At 43.1% G+C, this 12,774-nt stretch overlaps 1 protein-coding gene across 2 annotated transcripts; it reads right to left on the bottom strand.

Annotated features, from left to right (window-relative positions):
- Window positions 1-568: 568 nt before the first annotated feature.
- Window positions 569-10,307, bottom strand: LOC136696620 (leukocyte elastase inhibitor-like). Of its 2 annotated transcripts, none has more exons than XM_066671224.1 (7): window positions 10,063-10,307; window positions 9,548-9,722; window positions 6,121-6,258; window positions 2,476-2,593; window positions 1,868-2,010; window positions 1,322-1,489; window positions 569-1,216 (listed from the first exon to the last, which is right to left on the bottom strand). In XM_066671224.1, the coding sequence occupies exons 1-7, from the start codon at window positions 10,233-10,235 to the stop codon at window positions 809-811; spliced, it is 1,323 nt and encodes a 440-aa protein (XP_066527321.1). In that variant the 5' UTR covers window positions 10,236-10,307; the 3' UTR covers window positions 569-808. The 2 variants fall into 2 exon arrangements, with proteins under 2 accessions (XP_066527321.1, XP_066527406.1); XM_066671309.1 differs by lacking the exon at window positions 10,063-10,307 and adding an exon at window positions 9,845-9,956.
- Between the last annotated feature and the right edge of the window lie 2,467 nt (window positions 10,308-12,774).

Below are 12,774 nucleotides of genomic sequence, written 5' to 3'. Positions count from 1 at the left end.
TAATTATATATTTTTTTAAACCAAAAGGTTTATGTTGAAAATCTATGGGGGTCCCACATTTTCAGGCAAATTTATAACATAATACTATTATCCATCCATCCATTATCTGTAACCGCTTATCCAATTTAGGGTCGCAGGGGGTCCAGAGCCTATCTGGAATCATCGGGCGCAAGGCGGGAATACACCCTGGAGGGGACGCCAGTCCTTCACAGGGCAACACAGACACACACACATTCACTCACACACTCACACCTACGGACACTTTCGAGTCGCCAATCCACCTGCAACGTGTGGTTTTTTTGGACTGTGGGAGGAAACCGGAGCACGCGGAGGAAACCCACGCGGACACGGGGAGAACACACCAACTCCTCACAGACAGTCACCCGGAGCGGGAATCGAACCCACAACCTCCAGGCCCCTGGAGCTGTGTGACTGCGACACGACCTGCTAAATAAATATTAATCCTTTAATTAATGCCTGTGGCTTATCATCAGAGTACTATTAGTACTAAAAGAAAAGTCTGAAATTCATGTCCTTGTATATTTTTTATTAAAGATAAGATGAGGTTATATTAGGCATCAATCTAAATTTAGGGAACATTGCAGGATTAAGACACAAGTGAACAGTATAAGACCGTGTGTACAAGTGAGATCAGAATTCATTAATAAACATTCTGCAATGTCTTAGTTAATTATTTTAACCATGTCCTCCCAAATTATGTAAAACCCATTCATGAACAATGCAAATGTGTTCAGATGCATGCATACAATGATGTATTCTTTGCATTGGCATTAATGCATCAGGCAGCTTAAGGAGAGCAGTAGCGTCCACAGAAGAGAATGCTTTGTGTCGACTTGTGCTTGATGAAAAAGAGGAATGGGTGGTCTGCCATAAAAACTTCTGGGGGCATAAAGGCACAACCACACAATATGACTGCTGCAGTAGCTGCAGCTGCTTCTGTGCCCTCTTCATTCACCTCTACAAAGGACTTATGTATGACTTTGGACAGCACCAGATCATTGCTAGGAGACATGTGTGAAAAATCACATTTAGTATCATCAAAGGCATCCACCATGCCCATGCTGACAAGCAGCTTCTTCATGTCATAGGTCTCTTCCAGTTTGAACCGGGGCACAGACACTTCCACCATAGCATTGTCCATTCTTTCAGGCCGTGTCCATTCCACAAAGTTCTTGTAGGTGAGGTTTTGCTCAAGCTGAGAGGAAACAACAGAAAGAAATTCAAATGAAAGCTGTTTATTTCTGGATCAATAAAGTGACATCTTATAGCATTTCCGATCATTTACAACTGTATCATTTACCTTCTCAAGGCCAGTGGAGTTATCCTCAATCTCGTTAGGTAGCATTATTATCATGCTAAGTTCTTTTCCAGCATATGGCATTTCCAGAATCCTGCAAGACATTTCAGGGATGTAGACCAGGGGAAACTTTGCTTTCTGTCGCATCATCTGAACTGGTTTGGTGTTATTCTGCAAAAGGAAAGGGAAAACTTGAACTAATAGTTGACTAAATGTGACTAATAAGGATGCACTGAAATTTTAGCAGCTGAAAAGTGTGAGATTTTCTCTTTTGGTTTTGATCTAAAGAAAACTGAGCAAAAACAACAAGAATAAAATATCCCTTTGCAGCAGAAGATGAATCATGAAGCAGAAAAGTCATGAGAGATCCATTTAAAATGTTTCTACAATTACTATTACAGACAACCTATTTATGATCAGTTTCTGCTGTCCAAGGCTTTATATTATTTTAAATGATTCTACATTTAATGTGTCATTAACCTGAATATGGAGAAGACTTTAGATAATAACATATGATTTTAGATCGTGTGCTGCATGTTCCTGAATCACCTTGTTTAGTTTAAATGGAAACTGTCTGGTATAATACACTTTGAACTTCTTGTCCCAGTCGGCCTTAAAGTACATGGCATTCACCAAGACAAGTCTGGTCAAACTGTCCACATCTCCTTTAGCCAGAATGTCCTTGATCTTTTCTGAGTAGAAAAGTAAAAGTTTAAAAATCAGGACTCAAGACTAGGAGGCTCATACATTGCCAGGTGAATCACTACAGCTGTGGTAGTTTCAGCTGTGTTAACTGAGTGTTATTACAGAATCCCTAATAAACAATCATTATCTGATATTGGCAGCTGAAAAGCAGTTATTGTGTTACTGTGTTGTGTTATTCTGCATGAATAAATAGTGCATTGTAATGATTACATATAAAACATGTTTTGCAGATTAGGTTGATGTGTGGCATCATTCATTCATTTTTAGCAGATTACATTGACCATAAATTTTAAGCAAGCAACAGGTGTTGAGCTTTGTGAAATGGAACTGCTTTTATGGGATGAAACACTGAGCCATGAATAGAGGATTGTATAATATGTAATATATAATCTTTGCCAACAATTACACACGGAAGCATAAAATAAATACAAAAAATACCTAAAAATACTAACCTTGTGTGTGTTTTTCCACCCATTTATTAATATTTCCACGGGCAGCCTCTGCATTTGTTTTGAAGTCAGCTGTCTCCAGCTCAGCGTTGTAGTACGTTTTTGTGTCATGTAAGAATTTCTAGAACAAAAGGACAGTGATCAGTCATTTTTATACATTGATTAATCACTGCCACGTAACAGCAGGATTGTGGTGTGAAACACATCGGTCTGTGACCTGATCTTTTTTAAACTGAAAACCAATGTATTAAAAGTCAAAGTAAGAATGTCCATCCATCCATTTTCCACCATTATCCGGGTCTGGGTCGGAGCAAAGAAACCCAGACCTACCTCTCCTCAGCCACTGTTTCCAGCTCCTCCGGGGGTATACCGAGGCTTTCCCAGGCCAGTCGAGACATGTAGTCTGTCCAGCGTGTTCTTGTTCTGCCCCGGGGCCTCCTCCCAATTGGACATGCCCAGAACACCTCACCACGAGAAGGTGTCCAGGAGGCATTCGGACCAGATGCCCCAACCACTTCAACTGGCTCCTCTCAACGTGGAGGAGCAGCGGCTCCACTCCGAGTCTCTCCCGGATGTCCGAGCTCCTAACCCTATCTCTAAGGGAGAGTCCAGACACCCTGTGGAGAAAACTTTCAGCCGCTTGTACCCGCAATTTCATTCTTTCGGTCACTACCCAAAGCTCGTGACTGTAGGTGAGGGTTGGGACGTAGACTGAACGGTAAATCGAGAGCTTTGCTTTTCTACTCAGCTCTCTCTTCACCACAACGGACCGGATACAGAGCCCGCATAACTGCTGATGCTGCACCGATCCACCTGTCAATCTCCCGCTCCATCTTTTCCTCACTCCTGAACAAGACCCAGAGGTATTTAAACTCCTCCACTTGAGGCAGGATCTCACTTCCAACCTGGAGAGAGCACTCCACCCTTTTCCGACTGAGTACCATGGACTCGGATTTGGAGGTGCTGATCCTCATCCCTACCGCTTCACACTCGGCTGCCAACTGGTCCAGCATGATGAAGCCAACAAGACCACAACATCCGCAAAAAGTAGACATAGAATCCTGAGACCACCAAACTGGACACCTTCCGCCACTTGGCTACGCCGATAAATTCTGTCCATAAAAATTATGAACAGAACCGGTGATAACGGGCAGCCCTGACCGAGTCCAACTCTGACTGGAAACCAGTCGGACTTACTGCCAGCCATATGAACCAGACTCCTGCTCTGTTTATACAGGGACTGGATGACTCGTAGAAAAGTGACCATACTCCCAGAGCACCCCCCACAGAATATCCGGAGGGACATGGTTGAATGCCTTCTAAAGATCCACAAAACACATGTAGACTGGTTGAGCATACTCCCCCTCCAGAATCCTAGCGAGTGTAAAGAGCTGGTCCTGTGTTCCATGACCGGGGCAGAATCTGCATTGTTCCTCCTGGATCCGAGGTTCAACTATCAGTCGGACTCTCTTCTCCAGTACCCCTGCATGGACCTTACCGGGGAGGCAAAGAGTGTAATCCCCCTATAGTTGGAACACATCCTCCGACCCCCCATGGGAACCACCACCCATGCCAGTCCAGAGTCACTGTCCCTGATGTCCACGCGATGTTGCAAATACGTGTCAGCCAGGACAGCCCCATAACATCCAGAACCTTGAGGAACTCGGGGCCAACTTCATCCACCCCTGGGACCCTACCGCCAAGGAGTTTTCCTACCACCTCGGCCACCTCAGCCCCAGTGATAGATGAGCCCCCCCACCCCGGAATCCCCAAACTCTACTTCCTTGTGGAAGACGTGCTGGTGGGATTCTCTAAGTATTCCTTCCACCGCCTAATGACGTCCCCAGTCGAGGTCAACAGTTCCCCACCTCCACCATATACAGTGTTGGTGGATAACCACTTTCCCCTCCTGAGTCGCCTGATGGTTTGCCAGAAACTTCTCTGAGCCGACCGAAAGTCGTTTTCCATGTTCTCACTGAACTCCTCCCACACCCGAATTTTTGCCTCAGCTACAGCCGAAGCCGCGAGCCGCTTGGCTCCTCAGTAATTGTCAGCTGCCTCTGGAGTCCCCCGAGCAAGCCAGGCTGGATAGGACGCTTTCTTCAGCTTGACAGCCTTCCCCCCCCTTCCACCCCAACAGGCACGACAACCTTGCAGCTACAGCTCTGTTCACCCGCCTCAACAATGGAGGTCCGGAACATGGCCCATTCAGACTCTGTCACGGTCATACCCCAGGATGCAGTCGAAGTTCTGCCGGATGTGGGAGTTGAAGATCTTTCTGACAGGTTCCTCTGCCAAACGTTCCCAGCAAACCCTCAGCACACGTTTAGGCCTGCCAGGTCTGTCCAGCATCCTCCCACGCCATCTGAACCAACTCTCAACCAGGTGGTGATCAGTTCACAGCTCAGCACCTCTCTTCACTCGAGTGTCCAGAACATATGGCCGCAGGTCTGATGATACGACTATCAAGTCGATCATCGAAATGCGGCCGAGGGTATCCTGATGCCAGGTGTACTTGTGGACACCCTTATGCTCGAACATGGTGTTCGTAATGCACAAACTGTGATGGGCACAGAAATCCAATAACTGAACACCACTCTGGTTCAGATCAGCGGGGCTGTTCCTCCCAATCACGTCCCTCCAGGTCTCATTGTCATTACACACGTGAGCATTGAAGTCCCCCAGCAGAATAATGGAGTCCAAAGAATGAGTACTCTCCAGCACCCACTCTAGGGTCCCCAAGAAGGCATGGTGCATAAGCACAAACAACCGTCAGAGCCCTTTCCCCAACCCGAAGGCGCAGGGAAATTACCCTCTCGTCCACTGGGGTAAACTCCAATGTACGCTAATCCGGGAGGCTATGGGTAAGCCCACTCCTGCCTTACGCCTTTCACCCTGGGCAAGTCCATAGTGAAAGAGCATCCAGCCCCTCTCAAGGAGATTGGTTCCAGAGCCCATACTGTGTGTCGAGGTGAGCCCAACTATATCTAGCCAGTACCTCTCAACCTCGCGCACCAGCTCAGGCTTTTTTCCCACCAGAGAGGTTACGTTCCATGTTCCAGGAGCCAGTTTCAGTAGTCGAGGATCAGAACGCCAGGGCCACTGACCCTGGCTGCCACCCGATCCACAATGCACCAGACCTGGATTACTACCTATCCCACAGGTGGTGGGCCCATGGGAGAGTGTACCCATGTTGCTCGTACGGGCTGAGCCCGGCCAGACCCCATGAATGAAAGTCCGGCCACCAGGCGCTCGCCAATGAGCCCCTCCCTCCCCCACGCCTGGCTACAGGGTGAGGCCCCACTAACCCTACTCCGGGCGAGGGAAGCTGTGTCCCTGTTCTTGATCTCTTAATCTTGGTCTTTATGGATCACTCTTTGTCTGGCCCATCACCTAGGACCAATTTGCCTTGGGAGACCCTACCAGGGGCTATTGCCTGCAACAACATAGCTCCTAGGCTCACGCAGGCAGGCAAACCCCTCTACCATGTTAAGGTGGTGATCCGGGGAAGGGAGTAAGAATGTGGCCAGTGGAAACTGGTAAACTATAGATTCATAAATATCAGTTAAAGACTGATTAAAGGGAATTGTATTCTTAGGATTTTGCCGTCTTTTTCTAGAAGCACGTTTTTGTAAAGTAACTTCTTACCTCCACAAACTTGTAGGACTGCTCTCCATAAAGCCGATTGGCGAGGCTGAGGGAATATGGAACTCCTGGTTTGTTCAGTTCACTTATGAGCTTCTTGAAGCCAGTGTGGATATCATCCGCTTTGGTGAAGTGCAACGACTAGTGTTCAGGATAAATTGAAAATTTTAAACAAAAAAAGTAAAGGGAATTAATGCATAAACCTAGTTATAAAAGCAAGACGTCACTCTGAAGAATGAAACTGCTTTGAGAAATCTTCAAAAGCAGGAGATATACAATAAATATGGGAGCAAATCTGTCTCATGAGACTTTGAAATATTACCACCTTTGAATGTGTCGCACTGAATTTTTTTTGCACTGAAATTATTCATCTGAATATAATTGCTCTTGAACAGAACTCGTGAATTTTCAAGAACACGTTTTCACTGTTACTATTCAGGGTTAATAAATTCAGATAAAAAAATTCAAACAATATATTTCGAAGTTGCTCAAATTTGGTACGAAATGCAGACACCAAAATACGAGTTACAAAAAATTCAGATACATATGCGGGACACCAAGGATGAGCAATCGATTCATTTAGATTTTCTCTTTCACCTTAAATGCTGCACTAGTTGCATTCTGTCGCCGCTAGATGGCGAAATACGAACACAACTTCCACACCGTGGAAAAACTACACGTTTAGCTTCCTTCCGCGGATATTATCTCTTTATTTTCAAAGTGTCTCAGAAATCTGAAAGTCTCACTAAAGACACAATATAACAGACTATTGATGTCCTGAAGATGAAGAAATTTTACTGTGGAGATGTTTTTGTAATGGCCCTGTGAACAGAGCATGTGATATGACAGAATGTGGAAACATGAACTGTGTGGGGATACAGTTGTGTGAAAATTAGACCACCCCATGAAAGCCTTTGTCTTTTTAAACATATTTAAAAATATGGACATTTGACTTTCATTTGAACAGCACTGAGAGATGGAGCTTATACAAATAAAAACTGAAAAAATTACTTATAAACACAGGTTGTACAGTGTAATTGGCTTTGGCAGAGAGGATTTGGAAAATTGTTCATAGGTGCAACCCACACACTCAGCTCTACTGCTCCTCCCACACACTCAGCTCCACTGCTCCTCCCACACACTCAGCTCCACTGCTCCTCCCACACACTCAGCTCCACTGCTCCTCCCACACACTCAGCTCCACTGCTCCTCCCACACACTCAGCTCCACTGCTCCTCCCACACACTCAGCTCCACTGCTCCTCCCACAAATGCATGTTCCTTACAAATGTGGCACCATTGAAAAGGGAAATTAACAGGTTTTTCAACTGTATAGGATTTATTGCCAAGAAGCATTGTTACAACAAATAAATAATATACAAACACAAATTTCTATATAAATATTTATGATAATATTAGAAAGAACCAGACATTGTGAATATACACACTGACATTCAGTGTTTAAACAAACACAACTTTATGAATTAAACTCTGCACTTTGGGATATTATATTTGTACTACACCTTCTGTAAAATCAATTCCAGATTCTTGATAATTTGACAATTAAAAAATAAAATTGCCATAGGACACATACTCCACAGTTCATGTTTCCACATATTCATCATATCACATGCTCTGTTCACAGGGCCATTACACAACATTTCCAAAGTAAAATTTCTTCATCTTCAGGACATCAATAGTCTGTTATATTGTGTCTTTAGTGAGACTTTCAGATTTTTGAGACACTTTGAAAATAAAGAGATAATATCCGCGGGAGGAAGCTAAACGTGTAGTTTTTCCACGGTGTGGAAGTTGTGTTCGTACAGAATGCAACTAGTGCAGCATTTAAGGTGAAAGAGAAAATCTAAATGAATCGATTGCTCATCCTTGGTGTCCCGGATGTGTATCTGAATTTTTTGTAACTCGTATTGTTGTATCTGAATTTCGTACCGAATTTGAGCAACTTCATATTCATATATTGTTACAATTTTTTTGAGCTTGAATTATTTTATCTGAATTTATTAACCTTTAATAATAACAGTGAAAACGGGTTCTTGAAAATTCACGAGTTCTGTTCAAGAGCAGTTATATTCAGATGAATAATTTCAGTGCAAAAAAATTCAGTGCTACACATTCAAAGGTGGTAATATTTCAAAGTCTGATGAGACAGATTTGCTTCCATAAATAAAAGACCAAACAGAGTTAACATTCAGCCAATAACTCCAACAGCCCCGTCTGTAAACCTCAAACAGCAAATGCAGCAAATTAAAAATGCTGTTCATAGTCGACATGAAAGTGGAGCACGTTGAAAGATTGGAAGCCACAAAGAAAATCCTAGTTATCCTCCACCAATACAGATTGGATTTCATAGCTTTGTTGAAGCCTAAGACCTATAGCACAATATTGTACGTCAGAATTAAAAAAACAACTTGCTTCCACAGTTTGTGCCAAATGAGTTAAACCATATTAAGTTACAGACTTTGTGTCAAACAGGAATTAAGTGAGCCACTTTTACAAAGATTATTGCTTCATCCACATGAGAACAGCCTCATGATACGTGCACTGTGTATCTTAACTAAACAAGATAGACATTTCAAGGGTGTGTTACTGCTTTGCGGACAAGTAATTTCAGGTCCTACAGGGTGATCTTACACAGCCGCAGCACCCCTAATCAGGCAGAAGTGGTAACAAAATGTACATGAAAGAACGCATAAACAAGATGATTATAAGCCAATGTACATAATGTTTATTCATTCATTATCTGTAACCGCTTATCCAGTTCAAGGTCGCAGTGGGTCCAGAGCCTACCTGGAATCATTGGGCGCAAGGCGGGAATACACCCTGAAGGGGGCGCCAGTCCTTCACAGGGCAACACAGACACACACATTCACACCTACAGACAATTTTGAGTCGCCAATCCACCTACCAGCGTGTGTTTTTGGACTGTGGGAGGAAACCAGAGCACCCAGAGGAAAACCACACGGACACGGGGAGAACACACCAACTCCTCACAGACAGTCACCCGGAGCGGGAATCGAACCCTCAACCTCCAGGCCCCTGGAGCTGTGTGACTGCGACACTACCTTCTGCCCCACCGTGCCGCCCATAATGTATATTAAAACCTAAAAAGTAGGACACCACAGTGTGATGAAATCAATGAGCTGAAGCAGTGAAGACGTGCCCCAGTGGGTGTATCTCAGGATAGCTTCGTTGAGTCATCCTAAAGCTCAAGTTTCTCAGAATAATAGTTAAACAAAGATTTATTTATTTATTGTGAGGATATTACTGTATTAATGTTCTACAAGTTTTGATGAAACCCCACCTGAACAAAGTAGGCATTAATCGTCTTAATCTCACACAGGGAAAGTGATACCAAAATATTCTCAGATTTCAGAAATGCATTTAGTGAAACAGAAAGAAAGAGTCCTAACCTCAGACATCTGAGCTTCAGTTCTGCCTGCAGCTCCTAGATAAACCATGGCCAGAGCTGAGGAGATGCTGAGGGGAGAGTAGAACACGTTGCCTGTTTTGTTGCTTTCCCTGATCTTCTCGAACAGGTCAAGGGCGAAACTTGTGTTGGCCACTGTCAAAGAATCCATCTTTTTTCTGCAACATTGTGTAGAAGAAACCGAAATGTGTACATTACCTTCTGCACATTCAGTTAGGAGCTGAGACTGTTTACTTCAGAATAAATTGCATAAATGTGTTTTATTTTCCTAAGAACATACCACAGTGATAATGTCAATATTAAAATATTCATAAGTAATTTTTCTTAATACTTTATAGCCGTCGAGAGAAAGACTTTTATGAGACTTTTAAGTCTCCTCTGTGTTCCCGGTGTACGCCCCTCTGAAGCCTGGTTTAACCAGGAAGAGACTTTACTGCAGATCAATAAAATTCAGTCCAATATGCGTCCAAACGAGTACTAAAACGCACACAAACTTACCGTACGTTTGTTGAGTGTAAAAACTCGCTTGACTGACTGGTAAGCTTCTTTAATTCCAAATATATTGCCTTAGCCAGACTCCTATTTCCAACAATAAGCTTGTTCGAGGTGTTCTGTGCCTCGCCTCTGTTGTTCTGAAAGATGGATCTGTTCTGCGCTCTGGCAGAACTCATATTTCAGGTCTGCGCAGTCCTAGGTGAAGTCAAACAAGCCTCCCCAGTAAACATTTAGCCGTTGATTCAACGTTGAAATAACGTAATGACTGCTGTCTAATCAACGTTCTCTTAAGGTTGAAAATGAAAGTTGAAAAGACGTCCAAACACAGACATTGAAAAGACGACTATTCGACATATTTTGGACGTCCATTGATGTTATTAATTGGTCCCGAAATAAATTACTTGTATAAAACGCATTTTGGACGTCCACTGACGTTATCGATTGGTCACCACTTAACTAACTTATTAAGATGGATTTTGGACGTCCATTGACGTTTAAAATATGTCCTTGACGGACAGACTACTTTTAGACCTATTTTGAACGTCCAGGGACATTCCTTGTTTACTGCGTCATGTCTACATAAAGTGTGCAGCTATCCCAGCTAACAAGGTAGATCTGGGCCGATACTGGCTCAGGCTCGGCACTGTTGGCTGGCTGCCGTCTCGGCGTGAATACGGCATGCCGCGTCTAGCCCAATTCTGGCTGCACGTTGGCACTGTCGGCTGGTTACCGTCTCGGCGTGAATGCGGCACCCTGTATCTGGCCCAAGTCCGGCTGCACGTTGGCACTCTCGGCTAGCTGAGGCTCGGCGTGAATGCGGCACGCTGCATCTGGCCCAGTTCCGGCTGCACGTTGGCACTGTCGGCTGGCTGCCGTCTCGGCGTGAATGCGGCACGCTGCATTTGGCCCAGTTCCGGCTGCACGTTGGCACTGTCGGCTGGTGAGGCGATTGTCATTGCAGTTAGCACACTGATCAGGGCATTTTATTAAATACTGCGTATTAATCGTATGTGGCCCACATCTAAAAATAAAAGAAAATACTGGTAACTGTCTGGAAAACGATGTAATAAATTTTAAATAAAATAATCATTATTTTAACTTGTTAAATGCCATACAGTTTTAGGTAAGCTCTGTTAATATTGTAATATTTTAGAATATTGATTTAATGACTGGGACACTGAAGATTAAAAATGTTATTTTGGACCGTTCTTAAAGTAATTAAAATTTAAAAATATCCAAAAGGTCCAAAATACACCCCCACACACGTGCTCGTTCCGGGAGCTTTGCAAAAACCAGTCGAGTGAAGTTCAAAGCAAATCAAAGTATTTATTTAACAATATTGGATCCAAGAGAACTAATACATGTAAAGAGTCTAATGGCCTCCCCAGTAGAGTTCTGAGTTCTTCCCCCATCTGACTCCACAGTTATACCCCAGATGACGTATAGCCTGGTGGTGAGGCGTTTCTAGCTGATTAACATATATTAATATGCATAATTTCAAGTGTTAGTACTCAGCTCTTCACGTGCAAGATTCAGGTGCATCCCTTGACCCCGAAGACATTCGTTATCAGCCAGGCTGACAATGGGCCTCTCTTCCCAGCACTCCTCTCCCGAGAGACTAAAATTTAGGGAGTCAGAAATGCACTTCAAGGTCAACAACATGCACCTACACTTCAGCCCTCCTGGGCCAACACTATGATTGATGTCAGTGTGCTAAAAGCCTGGAGTGCACATCTGTTCAAGGTTAGACGTTAAGAATTAAGAATGTGTAAATATCACGTGAGTTATCATGCCATAGAGTTAGCTTATAATATGTCTTTTAAGAGTATTCATCATATGAGTTAGTCGTGCAGGACCAAAAAATGTTTAACTACATGTGTAAGTAATACATAATGTAAATGCTGGTTAGTCATTCATATAAATGCATATAAGGTACAAGATTTCACACAATGAGTATGTAGTTATAAATGCTAATTTAACTAATCATCATTTAAGGATATTTGTCCACAAACACAAAGTAATAAAATTATTTCCTACAACAACACGAACGACAGAAATGATTATGATAAATAGGGTTAATAAGGAGATGGTGCCGTGCGGAAGGGAGGAAATTGTTATTTAAGTTTTTGAAGACGACAGCTTTAAAATGAATGAACTCTGAATGAGAAAACGGAAGGTGGCAGAAGCGAATCGCTGTAAAAACACAGAAGAAGAAGACGATGAAGATTCGCGCTCTTTTCTGTGACCGCGGCACGCCAGCAGCTCTCACCGGCCTCAGGGAACAGCTTCATCCCGTAAATATTTCAATTTAACCTTATATTTTCGGATACATAAGTATTTTGGTATCGCCCAAATGTAGTTAACATCGTTAATGTTACGTATGTTATTTTATAAACTGATATACGTTACATACCTAATACTGAACCGTTTGTTTTTCAAATGACAAACTTTATAGCTAACCGGTTTAGCTAGCTCTTTTTTTTCCCTCTGACATAGAAAACATTGAAATGACATGACAATCGCTCATACATGAGTTATTTTAATTTAAGTAATTATGTGGTTTGATGGTGTATTTTACAAGACAATGTGAGCATTTGTGTGGGTTTTTGTGTCACACAGAACCGCATACCTCAGTATAAGAAATAAAATAAGAAATAAAACTGCTTAAACAGATTAAGGTACTAGCTAAGTAGGTTAAAATATATTCTCAATCTC

This window comes from Hoplias malabaricus, chromosome 1, assembly GCF_029633855.1.
Source record: "Hoplias malabaricus isolate fHopMal1 chromosome 1, fHopMal1.hap1, whole genome shotgun sequence".
Classification (NCBI taxonomy): Eukaryota; Metazoa; Chordata; class Actinopteri; order Characiformes; family Erythrinidae; genus Hoplias; species Hoplias malabaricus.
The sequence above is the reverse complement of the archived record's forward strand: the minus strand, read 5'-3'. Positions and strand labels throughout refer to the sequence as shown.